Source organism: Lampris incognitus, chromosome 16, assembly GCF_029633865.1.
Source record: "Lampris incognitus isolate fLamInc1 chromosome 16, fLamInc1.hap2, whole genome shotgun sequence".
In the NCBI taxonomy this organism is placed as follows: domain Eukaryota; kingdom Metazoa; phylum Chordata; class Actinopteri; order Lampriformes; family Lampridae; genus Lampris; species Lampris incognitus.
The window spans coordinates 11,264,621-11,279,439 of record NC_079226.1 but is presented as its reverse complement, the minus strand read 5'-3'; the positions used below and the strand labels follow the sequence as shown (position 1 = coordinate 11,279,439).

General features: G+C 45.4%; 1 protein-coding gene across 1 annotated transcript in view; it reads left to right on the top strand.

Annotated features, from left to right (window-relative positions):
- prorp (protein only RNase P catalytic subunit) overlaps window positions 1-5,129 on the top strand; it is a 29,132-nt gene extending 24,003 nt beyond the window's left edge. The window contains exons 9-10 of the mRNA XM_056296214.1: window positions 4,299-4,497; window positions 4,924-5,129. Of these exons, the coding sequence (XP_056152189.1) occupies window positions 4,299-4,497; window positions 4,924-5,052 (328 nt within the window). The 3' untranslated portion in view covers window positions 5,053-5,129. The remainder of the gene's footprint in view (window positions 1-4,298; window positions 4,498-4,923) is intronic.
- Window positions 5,130-14,819: the final 9,690 nt, after the last annotated feature.

Here is a 14,819-nt window from a genome sequence, read left to right as displayed (position 1 = left end):
AATTCCTAATAACGACAGAAGAAAATGGAGGAATTACTGTCGTTTCGCCTTTTGGATGTGACCTTACTGGGAATTTGGACAATATTGTGATGAGTTTCATTCGTCAAGGTGAATTTCAAGACGACCCTTTCGGAAAAGGGGTAACATGGGCTGAGTGATAAGATCAGAAGTGTTTCACGTTACATCTAAATAAGCCCTGTGCCGGCAGATTTCATGCGGCGCTCATCTGGGACTCTGCGAGTGCCACAGTCGAACATCTGAGCCCCTAACCCGCCCTGCCCCCCCCGCCCCGTACGTGCACGTGCTTGTGTTCGCGTGCGCAGTGCTTTGACAAATTTGAAATCTGGCAACTCTACATGCAGCGGGGGTCATTCTGCTTTTCAACTAAAACCGCAGCAGTGCATACCACAGAAATGGAAGAGTTTAAACAAATACAACAGAGCAGAGTAGAACAGAACAGAGTAGACTCAGCGTGCTTCTTCCACAGCAGCATGGACACTGTAAACATCTGAGTGCCGACACATAGAATGAACTAAATTCGAAGAAATTGTGCTTTATGTAAACAAATAAGTACCAACAAGGTGGGCTTAATTTGTAAGTGAAGGTATAGCTTGAGGCGGTGCGGGGGTTAGGGCAGTCGCCTCACAGCAAGAAGGTCCTGGGTTCAAGCCCCGGGGTAGTCCAACCTTGGTGGGTCACCCAGGTCGTCCTCTGTGTGGAGTTTGCATGTTCTCCCCGTGTCTGCATGGGTTTCCTCTGGGGGCTCTGGTTTCCTCCCACAGTCCAAAGACATGTAGATCAGGTGAATCAGCCATACTAAATTGTCCGTAGGTATGAATGGGTGTGTGTGTGTGTGGGCCCTGTGATGGCCTGGTGGCCTGTCCGGGGTGTCTCCCCGCCTGCTGCCCAATGACTGCTGGGATAGGCTCCAGCATCCCCGCGACCCTGAGAGCGGGATAAGCGGTTTGGATAATGGATGGATGGTATAGTTTGATAGAGCCCAAGCGTAAGGATTGTACAACGCAATGCAGACTGCCTCTTGACCGGATCATCTAAATAGCTGTTGTTACCATGAAGGATGAGCAGAACACAAACCAGTCCTCTCGAGTGTCTCTCACTCACTCACTATACGTGGTTTACCATGAGTATTTTAAGAGAAACCTGAATGGAAACGCCAGAAAGTAAAAAAAAAAAAGCTTGAATATTGCCAAAAGGGTTTTTTTTACATTTGGCTGAGGTGGAAAGGTTGTTTTAACGATAGAGAAAATAGGATAAAGGGAAATGGAAACAGATATTACACATAAATGGTGAGGAATCAGGACCACTTTGTCGTTTCCCCCAGCCCACAGCAGTGCAACACAAAGACAAAAACACATATCTACAAAAACACACATATGTATGTATATAAATATATGAAAGGAAAAAAAACAAAATCACTGTCCAAGAGAACAAATGCCAGGATGACTGTGGGAACTGTCGTGTGCTAGCAGTTAGCTTAGCCTGCCCCGCTTCCGCGTCCTGTCAGGCCGCCCTCGGTGTTTCCTCTTCAGCTCCAGGCAGGGTCGTGGTCCCTGGGCCCACCGGACGCAGCAGACCGGGCTCCCCCAGCCAATCCAATGCCAGCTCTCCCAGCCAGACACATTACATTACAGTCATTTAGCCGATGCTTTTATCCAAAGCGACTTACAATAAGTACATTTAACGTAGGAAATCAGGAGAACTACTAGTCATCAGAGGTAATAAGTACATCTAAACAAGCATCTAAGAGCAAAACCAGTGCTAAAGTAAAAGTGCAAGAATGAGATTTATTTTTTTTAAATGAGTGAATACAATAAGTGCCAAGAACAAGTAACAGGGTAGTAGTTCTTGAAGAGGTGAGTTTTCAACCTGCGCCGAAAGATGGGCAGCGACTCCACTGTCCTGACATCAGTGGGGATTTCTTTCCACCACTGTGTGGCCAGGACAGAAAAGAGCTGTGACCGGGTTGATTGGCAGCAAGGGCCTCTGAGCGATGGGGCACCAGGCGTCCTGAAGCAGCAGAGCGAAGTGGTCGGGCGGGGGTGTAGGGCTTGACCATGGCCTGGAGATCGGAAGGAGCTGTTCCTTTCACTGCCCTGTAGGCTAGCCCCAGAGTCTTAAACTGGATGCGAGCAGCTACTTGGAGCCAGTGTAGGGACATGAGAAGAAGCGTTGTGTGGGAGAACTTAGGGTGGTTGAACATCAGACGAGCTACAGCTTTCTGAACAAGCTCCAGAGGTCTGATGGCCGACGCCGGGGCACTAGCAAGGAGGGAGTTGCCGTAGTCCAGCCGGGAGATGACCAGAGCCTGGATGAGCACCTGTGCCATGTCGTCGGTGAGGAATGGGCTAATCCTCCTGATGTTATAGAGGAGAAATCTGCAAGAGCGAGCAACCGATGCAACGTTTTCAGCAAACAACAGTTGGTCGTCCAGGATCACAACCAGATTCCTCGCAGTCCGAGTTGGCGTCACCACGGTGTTGTCAATGGTGATGGCCAGGTCTTGGTGCGGGCAACCTTTCCCCGGGAGGAACATCAGCTCTGTCTTGTCCAGATTGAGCTTCAGGTGGTGTGTCGCCATCCACTCCGAGATGTCAGTCAAGCACGCTGCAATGCGCGTCTCTACTTGTGTGTCAGAGGGAGGAAAGGACAAGATCAGCTGGGTGTCATCGGCATAACAATGGTAAGAGAAGTCATGCGAGCAAATAACAGAATGCAGGGATGTCGTGTAAAGGGAGAAAAGGAGAGGACCCAGAACCCAACCCTGTGGAACGCCTGTAGTCAGTCTGCGAGTCTCCGACACAGATCCCCTCCATGTCACCTGGTAGGAGCGACCCGTCAGGTAGGTTGCAAACATTGAGAGTGCAGAGCCTGTGACACCCAGCCCCTCGAGGGTAGTGAGGAGGATCTGGTGGTTCACTGTGTCAAACACAGCTGACAGGTCCAGGAGTATCAGAACGGAGGAGAGAGAGTTTGCTTTCGCAGAGTGCAGTGATTCTGTCACTGCGATTCTGACACCTTCAACACACCTCCCCGCACTCCACACAACGACATCAAAAACACAGCCAACGCTAGGCGAGGCCGCCGCCAGAATGATCTCAGTGTTATCGGAATTGCCAGTCTGCATGGGCTAGCAGTTAGCTTAGACTGCCCCGCTTCCGCATCCTGTCAGACTGCCCTCGGTGTTTCCTCTTCGGGCACAGCTCCGGACAGGGCCCGGATGACCTAAAGCTTCACATTTACCACATTGCACTACTTCATTGTGGTGCAGTGGTAATTTTGGCCCTGATTCAATAAGCCAAGCGCATGCCCTCTTCACCGTCTCTGGGCTTCATGTAATAGAGGAACAGCTGATGAGTCGTTATGGCCAATATTACAACAGCGAGTCATTCTACATGACATCCCTCCATTTTATTTGGTCGAAGATCTCATGCCTTCTTCAGAATATCCATGCAGGGGCGTCCGTCTGGCGTAGCAGCCTAGTCCGTTGACTACCAACACGGGGATCACTGGTTCGAATCCCCGTGTTACCTCCAGCTTGGTCAGGCATCCCTACAGACACAATTGACCGTGTCTGCGGGTGGGAAGCCGGATGTGGGTATGTGTCCCGGTCATTGCACTAGCGCCTCCTTTGGTCGGCCGGGGCGCCTTTTTGGGGGGAGGGAGAACTGGGGGGAATAACATGATCCTCCCATGCACTACATCCCGCTGGTGAAACTCCTCACTGTCAGGGGAAAAGAAGCGGCTGGTGACTCCACATGTATCAGAGGAGGCATGTGGTAGTCTGCAGCCCTCCCCAGATTGGCAGAGGGGGTGGAGCAGCGACCGGGACGGCTCAGAAGAGTGGGGTAATTGGCCAAGTACAATTGGGGAGAAAAAGGGGGAAAAGTAAAAAAAAAGAAAATAATATCCATCCCTGCAATGCTAGTTAATGGAAACACACTAATTTGCTTTTTTTATTGCCAACCTTTTAAATGTGTTTAAAGTTTGCGCAACATTTGTTTAAAAATATAGTATACATATATACTGATATATAAACATACACATATACTGATATATAAATATACACATATACTGATATATAAATATACATACATCCTGATTTATAAATATAGATATATACCGATATAAATATACATATATACTGATATATAAATATACATATATACTGATAAATAAATATCTGTTCACATTTCTGTCTATTTGCTTGTGTGTCTTTTTAATGTCTCCATCTCACCCCCAATCTGTGTATGTCTCGCCGTCCCACCTGTGCCTGCCAGTTCAGAGGATGACCCCTTCCTGCTGTATGCCACGTTGCATTCTGGGAACCACTGTCGGTTTCTGAGCCGGGACTTGATGAGGGACCACAAGGCCTGTCTCCCCGACGGCATGAGCCGACGGCTGTTCTTCAAATGGCAGAGAGGCCACCAGCTGGTCGTGGATGGACGCATCATGGCAGCCAGGAGAGTCCGCTTTCAGGTGAGGGATGGAGAGGAGGAGGAGGGAGAAGGGAGAAGGAAACAGGAGTGAAGGAGAAGGATGATAAATGAGATGAGATGGCTGCTTTTCTAATGGCCAAAGGGATGTCGGAGGTGGTAAGAATAGTCCCTTTCTATTGAATAGAATAGACCCGCCTCACCTTTCAGAGAGGAGGGCATGGGAAAGTGTGAGTGACATTAGAAAGAAGAGGATGAATATAAAGTGTTGATGCTGAGAGAAGGACACAGAGGAGAAGTGAGAAGATGTAAACATGACATGGTGGCTTTTTAAACTCAACATGTAAAATGAGATGTGCTGTGTTTGCTCTATCTGATGTGTGTGTATGTGTGTGTGTGTGTGTGTGTGTGTGTGTGTGTGTGTGTGTGTGTTTGTGTGTGTGTGTGTGTGTGTGTGTGTGTGTTTCAGACCATTCCCAGTTTTGACACCATAATTCAGACCACAGGAAATTCGTGGCACATTCCCTACGACGACTCAGAAGACAGGAGTAGCTATGAAGTGCCGCAGAAATGGCTCTGCCTTACCAAGACACGCTGAACACACAGGCCTACACCCACACACACACACGATAAACGATAAGTAATTTATATCATACGCTTTTATTGTGATAATGGTACTGCAAATAAACAGTCACCCAAGATATTTGAGTTGTACAGACTTGTTTTTACTCATGTTATGACACATCAGAAATATCATAATCATATCAGAAATGTTGAATATAATAGCAACCGGAACTTAAGAGTCAAAAGTAGTAGTAGTAGATTATTAATAATATTTATATAATCCCTGTTATTATTGCTTGACTTAAGTGTTTTCTGAATTTTCCTCACAAGCAAACAGAGTCGTTACACTTTAGAGCCATCATGTTTCCCCACCGCCGCATAAAAGCGTCCATAATATTAACAACAATTTTCAGATGTGGAAGTCATTTTTTTGTTTCGACACCATTACGGGCAATCAAATTTCATGTTCCCCTACAAATGAAATGTCTGTCTTTTAAGGGAGGAAAATACTTGCAAATATATATTTTAGTCCCTATTCCTCATCCACAGTCTGAACATACATGTAGTTTTACTTCCGTCCATCCCTCCATCTATTATCTACACCTGCTTAACCCAATACAGGGTGATAGGGGGTCAGAGTCTATCCCAGCATGCATTGGGTTGAAGGTAGGGAGACACTTCGGACAGGTTGCCGGTCCATCACAGGACACACACACACACACACACGTATGGGCAATCTAAAGACTCCTATCCCTTACGTGCATGTCTTTGGAGTGTGAGAAGAAACCCATACAAACATGCAAACCCCACACAGATGGCGCTGAGCTGAACCCGAGACTGATCAACCCAACACTGCTGACCACCAAGCCACTGTGATTCCTAAAACTTTACTTTTGAAGTTCCAAAAAGCAAAAAAAGTAATTTAAGTTATTTTCTGTCATTGCCAATATGCGGTGGTCTTGTGATGGGGTGGTGGAAACCGACACAACCGGGGTGGAAAAGAACAAGCTGTCCCTGGACACGGTGCTTTTTCTGTCTCGAGCTAAGACTAAAATAAGGCGTACACTCAAAATAACATGTAAAGTGCTGTATTAATGACAAAAAATTAAGTTTCTGTTGTATTAGATTTTGATTTAGTACAACAACAAAATATCTATTTGGAAAATAAAAACAGGTGTAATTGTCAACAAAACACAGACGAGTACTGAAATAGTTATACTCCCTAAAAAAAAAAAGAAGATTGTCTGCAAATCCATTATATTTATCATGTTGGGGCTGAAAATAAAATCCACATCATAAATAGCTGGCTGAGAGTATCGATAATGGAAATGATTCATTTTAAACTCGAATTCATGGTTTTTTCATAATCCTCCTTGTTGAAGTTCTGCCTGATACGACCCAATTTACAGGTCAAAATTTCCCAGACCTTCATTTTCTCCATCAAGTACTCAGCTTTTTATTCAGTATACTATGTGTTATGGATTGCATATACAGTATACAACCCCTAGAAAGTTTGTCGGTTTTGTCTGGATTACAAATGATACTCACAGATTTTTCCGGTCAGTATTTGTATTGCAAACCCATGTGCTCTAACTTTCAAAGCTAAAAATAATTATTAGCAGAAAATTAAAAACTGATACAGGCTGTTTGCATCAGCACTCAGCCCCTACACATGAGGACTTGCTAGAGCCACATTTTGCTGCAACAACACCTCCTTGTTGTTTCACTACTCCTCGTGCTGCTTCGGCCTCGTGCTTGGGATCCTTGTCCTGCTGAAAGGTGAAGTTTCAGAATCAGAAACACTCTGTCATTTCATTTCATGCACTTGCGCACATGAAATGAAATGAAACATCCTTTCCCCCAGCCCACAGCAGTGCAACACAAAGACAAGAACACATCCAAAAACTACAAGAATTACAAGAACACACATATCCAAACTAACACACTAAAAAAACAAAAATCACTGTCCAGGAGAAAGAACGCCAGCCAGGATGACTGTCAGAACTGCTGGTCTGCATGGGCTAGCAGTTAGCTTAGCCTGCCCCGCTTCCGCGTCCTGTCAGACCGCCCTCGGTGTTTCCTCTATGGGCGCAACTCCGGTCAGGGCCATGGTCCTTGGGCCAACAGGATGCGGCAGACCAGGCTCCCCCAGCCGATCCAACGCCAGCTCTCCCAACCGGACACCTTCGACACGCCTCCCCGCACTCCACACGACGACACTAAAAACACAGTCAAGCTAGGCGAGGCCGCTGCCAGACCGCCCTCGGTGTTATCGGAACTGTTGGTCTGCATGGGCTAGCAGTTAGCTTAGGCTGCCTCGTTTCCGTGTCCTGTCAGACTGCCCCTCAGTGTCACCTCTTTGGGCACAGCTCCAGGCAGGGCCGTGGTCCCTGGGCCCACAGGACGTAGCAGACCAAGCTCTCCCAGCCGATCCAGTGTCAGCTCTCCCAGCCATCAAACAAAGACGAGCTTAGATGCAGACGTGGACAAAGACACTGCATGGACGGTACTGGGTCAGGCCGCCGCAAACGTGAATTTGCGCCGTCATCTTCCAAGCAAGTTTCTCCCAAGCATCGGTTTTTAGCGGACTGAAGCAGGTCTTTCAGTATCTTGCCGTACTTTGCTCCATCCATTCTCCCTTCACTTCTAACAAGATGCCCAGTCCCTTCAGAGGAGAAGCATCCCTACCGCATAACGCTGCCACCACCATACTTCACTGTAGGCATGGTGTGTGGTGAGGTGTGGGCAGTGTTGGGTTTGCACCACACATAGTGCTTTGAATTATGATCAGAAAGCTGCATCTTGGTCTCATCTGCCCACAAAATGTTATCCCACATCTTAGCTGGGTCACTCTCATGCTTTCTGGTAAACTCCAGATGTGTTTTGACGTGGTTTCTCTCCAGCCACCCTCCCATTCAGGCCGGCTTTTTGTAGAGCTCTTGATACGGTTGCCTGGTGCACCTTCACTCCACTCTCAGCCACTGAACTCAAGTGGCCTCCATGTGGCTTCCCTCACAAGTCTCCATCATGCTCAGATGCCGAGTTTTGAGGGACAGCCTCGTGTCGGCAGCCTGGGCGGTGTGATGCAGCTTCTATCTGCTCACTATTGATCCAACAGCGCTCACTGGGGTATCCAGACTTTATGTGTAATTTCCTTAGAATGCTCTTAGAAAGCATTCTAAAGGCTACTTTATTTATTTAAAAATAATGTATTTTATTATAAAATATTAAGACATTATTTTTAATTAATTGAATAAAAATAATTTATTATTATCTATTTATGATTATATTTATAATTTTAATAATAATAATTTTATAATTTATATAGTTATAATCTTATTAATATTTTATTTATAATTTGAATTTATTTTTTATTCATTTTATTTGTTTAATGAATAAATTATATGTAAATTATTTAATATATAATTTATGCTTTATTTATTTGAAAGGCATTTTCACACCTTTCCTTCAGATTCACGGTCCCTAAATGTCACTGTTTTGATGTGTCTCAGGTAGAGGTCAACCGTGCCCTCGTTGGGGCAATAGTTTTCATCTGTGGCAACTTCCACGGCACAGGTGTTGCACACTGATGCAAACGGCGTATTTCAGTCATGTTAGAAAATGGTTTGTAAGAAAATAAATAACGCCAGTGTTACTTCAACAAAGTGAATTTTGAGGGTCCGGCTTTTAAAATACAATATTACACAGAGCAGAATGTCCGTGTATCATTTATGCTTCAGACAAGTCTGACAACTTTCGAGTCGGTTGATTATTATAGCATACTAGTATAACATACGTGTAGTAGTATTACAGTATTAGCAGTATATTATCATTAGAATATTAGTATGATATAAAAGTGTAGTAGTGTTAGTATATTTGTTTAATTTATTAGTATAATTGTAGTTTACATATCATGACTATAATTCTAAGTATAATTTATTTGTATAATTTATTAGCACGTTCATCCGCTTCAAACTGGATACGACATGCAAAGTGCCCACTGAAAAGATTCTACTCAGTTCTACTCTTCCTCTGTAATAACGTTTTACTGTATGTTCACTCATTTAATCAGTCTTTCATTTGTTTATCTACTGCTATTCTCCTGTCTTTTCTCCTTTCTCCCTCCCTCCCTCCAGATTACAGGAGCCTCTGGGTGCCGGTGGACCCACCGTGTGGACATGATGTGTGTGTGTGTGTCTGTGTGGGTGTGTGTGTGTGTCTGTGTGTGTGTTTGCTGGCCATCTTTGAGGACCTTTGCAGAAAGCCAGCAGGTGGTATCAACTTGTTTTTTTAAGTGGATGGGGCAACAAGGCAGTCATTTAAAAAGGGCTTGCGTGCTCTGTGAATATTTAATAATAATATAATAATCATTTTATTCATATAGCATCTTTCTAAAACAATCTTACAAAGTACTTCACAAAAAAAAAACAACCCCCAGATAAAACCAGATAAGGCAGGAATAAGAGTAAGATCAAATAAGAGTAAAATTAAAAACAGTAAAAATAAAAACAAATATCAAACATTCGTAAAAGCTTTCATAAAAAGAAAAGTCTCAAGACGAGATTTTAAAGAAGCTCAGGAATTAGTTCGTCTTAGCTCAGCAGGAAGAGAGCTCCATAGTGTGGGGGCTCTAACAGCAAAAGCCCGACCATATTTACTGAATAACTCAAAGTTGAAAAATTGTCTAAGAAAACAAATCGGCATTTGATTTTTCAACAACACTTGAAAGTAAACGTTCTCCTATAGTTTCGTGGAGAAAGAAGGCTTGTTAAACCCCTGTTATTATTATTATTATTATCCTCATTGTCTGGTGGCACAGTGGTTAGCATGGTCGCCTCACAGCAAGAAGGTCCTGGGTTCAAGCTCCGGGGTAGTCCAACCCTGGGGGACGTCCCGGGTTGTCCTCTGTGTGGCGTTTGCATGTTCTCCCTGTGTCTGTGTGGGTTTCCTCCGGGGGCTCCGGTTTCCTCCCACAGTCCAAAGACATGTAGGTCAGATGACTTGGCCGTACTAAATTGTCCCTCGGTATGTGTGTGTGTGTGCCCTGTGATGGTCTGGTGGCCTGTCCAGGGTGTCTCCCCATCTGCCGCCCAATGACTGCTGGGATAGACTCCAGCATCCCGTGACCCTGACTGGGATAAGCGCTTCACATATCGTTTGGCCAGACTGAGCATTAATATGTGTTTTGCTGCTTGTCTGTGTGCATTAGGCTTCTGTCCGAGTCCGAGATCCACGTCCATCTTGTTGCTCTATGACGGAGGCTGCCCTTTCCATGACCCACAAACATCTAAACAGCAATCCCGAAAGGCTGTTGTTGGCTCAGGAAGACATCCAGAAGGAAGACGGACAACAAACCAGTATCTTCTCATCTGGACGGAGGTGCAACACCACAAACAAAGTTATCATTAAAATATGAAGTGTCACAGTCAGGCCAGATGTATTCACATGTATCACCATGATTTGGGATAAAATATGACAGTATAATAACAATAATAATAATAATGATAATAACGTTAATAAACCTTATTTATATGTGGACCTGATTAATAATAATATGACCATGAAGAAGACATGGACTATTGAATTTTGTTTTTCCAGGGACTATTTCCATCAGTCAGTCCATCCACCCGTTCAGCTGCATCATATCCAACGATGATAACATAGTTTAACCTGTCTCAGGCTAGTTTCAAGTTTCTGCAAAATGCATTTTCATCCCCAGCTATAATGAATGGAAACCAATGGTTAGCCAAGGGGTGATGAAAAGAGCATTAAAAAAAAATCTAAAAAGCCGGTGTGCTTTAGAAAATGGTCAGAGTTAATGTTAAGTGTGAGCCATTTGTAGTAAATGGGCTAAAACATGCAGAATCACCAGTATGGTTTGAACATTGCGGCCTGGCCATCTTTTCTCAGTGCCCAAACAAACAAACAAACAAACAAAGATGGGTGGACTCATTTTTTCCCCTGTCTTTCTCCAGCGTTATTCATTCGTCTCATATTCTCAGAGGTTTTATGACCCTCACCCGAGCAGTGGAGGGCCCCTGTCTGGGCCAGCACCCAAACATGGGGAACCACTGGGCCGAGACGGCATTTGTGTCCCGTTGCGTTTTTTAAAGCAGTGGAATTTTATTTCCCAACCGCACTGTTATCACAGTCAGACTCACACATGTTTTCAGTCTGTTCAAATTAACATCCAGTCACTCATGATACAGACTTTGGAATCCTCCTCCTTCTCCTCCTCCTCCTCCTCCTCGGTGTCTAGCCTTCCAGTAACCTGGTGCCGTGTGTACATAACTGTACTTCTATAAAACCTTAATTTTTGGAAAAGGAAAAGCAACTTTAAACTTCCATGTTGTCATTTCCTTTTGACGGCTCGTGAGGACGAGCTTTACGTTTCCCTCCCGTGAGGGTGAACAAGCTCGCGGTCCGGTTCCACTTCAGCGTCAGCTTAATTTAGTTTGATCCCTTTTTCATATTTGACCTTTTGGAAATAATTGGAAATGAATACTGTCACTATAAAATGGTCTTTCCATTTGCGTAATGACACTAAAAAAGCCCGCAGAGTGATTTGATCTGATCTAAAGCAATCTAATTTCCTGCGGTTTCTCCGTGACATTTGGATCTCAAATTTAAAAAGGCATCTCCCCCCCCCACACACACACACACATACACACACATCTGATGCTGCGTTCAAGACAACTCAAAACTATTTTGAGATTTCGAGTTGGAAATTTCCGACTTGTGATGTCACACGTTCATGCGCTTTACTTGGGGAGGAAAAAAAGAAAAACAATATGGATGCCCTTGGGGAAAGATTTAATACTTAGATATCCATCCATCCGCTATCCGAACCGCTTACCCTGCTCTCGGGTCGCGGGGAGGCTGGAGCCTATCCCAGCAGTCATTGGACGGCAGGCGGGGAGACACCCTGGACAGGCCGCCGGGGGGACACCCTGGACAGGCCGCCGGGGGGACACCCTGGACAGGCTGTCAGACCATCAGACAGGGCCAACATATACACACACACACACACACACACACACACACACACACACACACACACACACACACACACACACACACACACATTCATACCTAGGGACAATTTGGTACGGCCGATTCACCTGACCCTGACATATTTATGCTAAATATTTTTCCTGAGAAATTATTTCCTAGAAATAAGATGTATGTCCAGTTATTTATTTTGCAAACCTGTGCAGTTTTATCCATCTGTTCTGGCGGCGATGCCGCTCAGATAAATAAATCTCCGCTCTGAGCTGATACCCGGGTTTCCCAACCCGTAATTCCGAGTTCCCGGGTTCAGTTCGTTTCTCCACAAGTTGAATTTGGTCTCTTTTTACCGGTTTCAAGTTTCCTTACACCAGAGGCGTGGACTCGAGTCACATGACTTGGACTCGAGTCACATGACTTGGACTCGGGTCACACGACTTGGACTCGGGTCAGACTCCCAGCTTTCCCCAAATTTGGTGAATTTTAGACTTACCAAAATGGAAAAAGGCTCGCAACTTGACGTTGGCTTTCACTACAGTGACTCCTGACTTGGGACTCGAGCCTTGGTCTCACCTCGGTCTTGAACGCAGCATAAATGATGCATAATTTAGACGGTAGTATCTCCTAAATACATAGTGCTGTGTAGGAGGGTGTGATGAGGGAAACATCCAAGTGGCCCAATTTGTGAACGCACATAAACTCAGTTCCCACCGCATCCGCCTACATCCCAGTCTGCTTGAAGTGTTGCTACATCTCACCGCCTCTTTCTCCACCCTGTCCTTCCTGTGCGTCTTGCTGTATTTTCGAAACAAAAGGGTGTGTTGTGTTTCTAACTGGCGGACCTGGGTTTGAAGTCTGGAGGTGCCGTGTACTCATCGTGCCGTTTTCAGGGACGTCTTGTTTTGAAACGGACTATTCTCTCGCTCTTTATTTATTTATTTATTTGCATGCCGGTGTGTCCCGGACAGAATTGACCTGCAAGTGGAGTCCAGGTTCTCCACCTGCAAAGGCGGTCTTTATTAATTATCAGGAGCCGCTTCCAATAACGCCGTCCTTTGGATGATTTGTGGGGGTGACACGAGCGCCAGGGTTTTTTGTTATTACGTTTATAGCTGCCCCCGGTCCCCCCTCTTCTGCACGTTGGATCGGCCGAACGACCGGTCGGCGCCGCTTCTCCGAGAGGGGGGACGACCACCACAAGTGAAACCAGGAAACTCAGAAAGGAAAAATGTCAACAGGCGTCTGATAAGACACAGAAACAGGAAGCAAAACGCGTCCATCAGAACAGAACTGAATCCATCTTATCGATACCAGTTTAGGACAGCAGTTATAGAGATAAAGGAGAAGACAAGAAAAAGGGAGGGGGGACTAAGAAGAAGGATGTGGTCCAGTTTTATCCAGGCAGTGTGTGAGGCAGATGCTAGTGGTGTGTGTGCATGTGACGTGTCCATCTGCGTGTGTGTGTGTGTGTGTGTGTGTGTGTGTGTGAAGTGTCCACCCGTGAGTGCATGGGATTAGTCCCAGTAAATTCTGGTGTCTTGAGATCCGTGACTTATCGTAGTGCCTCTGAGCACTGCAGCCATCCATGGGCCCTGCAGTCGTACAGACGCCCTACGACCAAGCGAACAGCTGGAGCGCAAAGCACCACAACCCCAGAGGAACACCGAGCCAGCAGGGGTGTGGGGGTGTGTGTATGTAAAACAAGTTTTCATAATTCATCATGACCTGGGTAGACTGGAACGGTGTGAATGTGTGTGTGTGTGTGTGTGGGGGGGGGATGTGATGGCTTGGCGGCCTGTCCAGGGTGTCTCCCCGCCTGCCCCCCAGTAACTGCTGGGATAGGCTCCAGCATCCCCACAACCCTGAGGAAGGATAAGCGGTTTGGATAACGGGTGGATGAATGGTGGCCTGGAAGGAGGCGTGGGTGGGAGACGGGCCCTCTCTGTGGTCATCTTAACTATACTGCAGCAGGTGCTGCGGGTTTATTGATCCAGAGTCATGTTGGAATGATTCATCCAAGTCATTAACGATGAATCAGTCCAATACAAGTCTAGTAATTGATTAACCATTTAAGTCATTTATCAAGTCATAGTGCTGCACATTTCCCGGTCATGGCGTCACAAATGCTAGGATTTCCCTGTTTCATATCTTAAGAAATATTTTAGGGTGTTAGTTTGGCTTCTGGTTAGACAAAGGACAGTTTTAAGACGTCACTTTGGGCTCTGGAAAAAGTTGGGATGGGCATTTGTCATCATTTTTGAGATTTCTGTGACTAAATTATTAGTTGATTATTAGTCGATTGATTAATTGAACAAAAATAATCTATAGTTTGATCAATAATGAAGAAATTCTCAGTTTCGGTCCAAATCTAGATGGTGACTTTATGGTGGCGCCCGCTGCCATTTCTGAAGTTTTACCAATGAGAGGACATATCCTCATTATTCCCTCTTAATATTCCAATACGCATCAGTGATGGTTTGAAAAGAGTTATTTAAGACCTTTCCTGACAACACGAGTCAGAACATAACACGGACCTGCCGGACGTGGACCCGGCGCATGATAAACTCCATTACAAGCTTATTTAAGGGAATTTTAATTTAAGCGTTTACTGCGTATTGGTTTTCTAAGAATCGGAGCAAAGCACACGCTCCAGTTGAGGCATCCGGTGGCTCAGCGGACATTCCCACATTTGCGGACGGGAAGCAGGAATGTCGAACATAGCCGAGCGTTCTGGGAATTTCCTGTCATTTCCTCCTCTGGCCCCACCCTCAAACATTTCCTGATTTAGCTTGC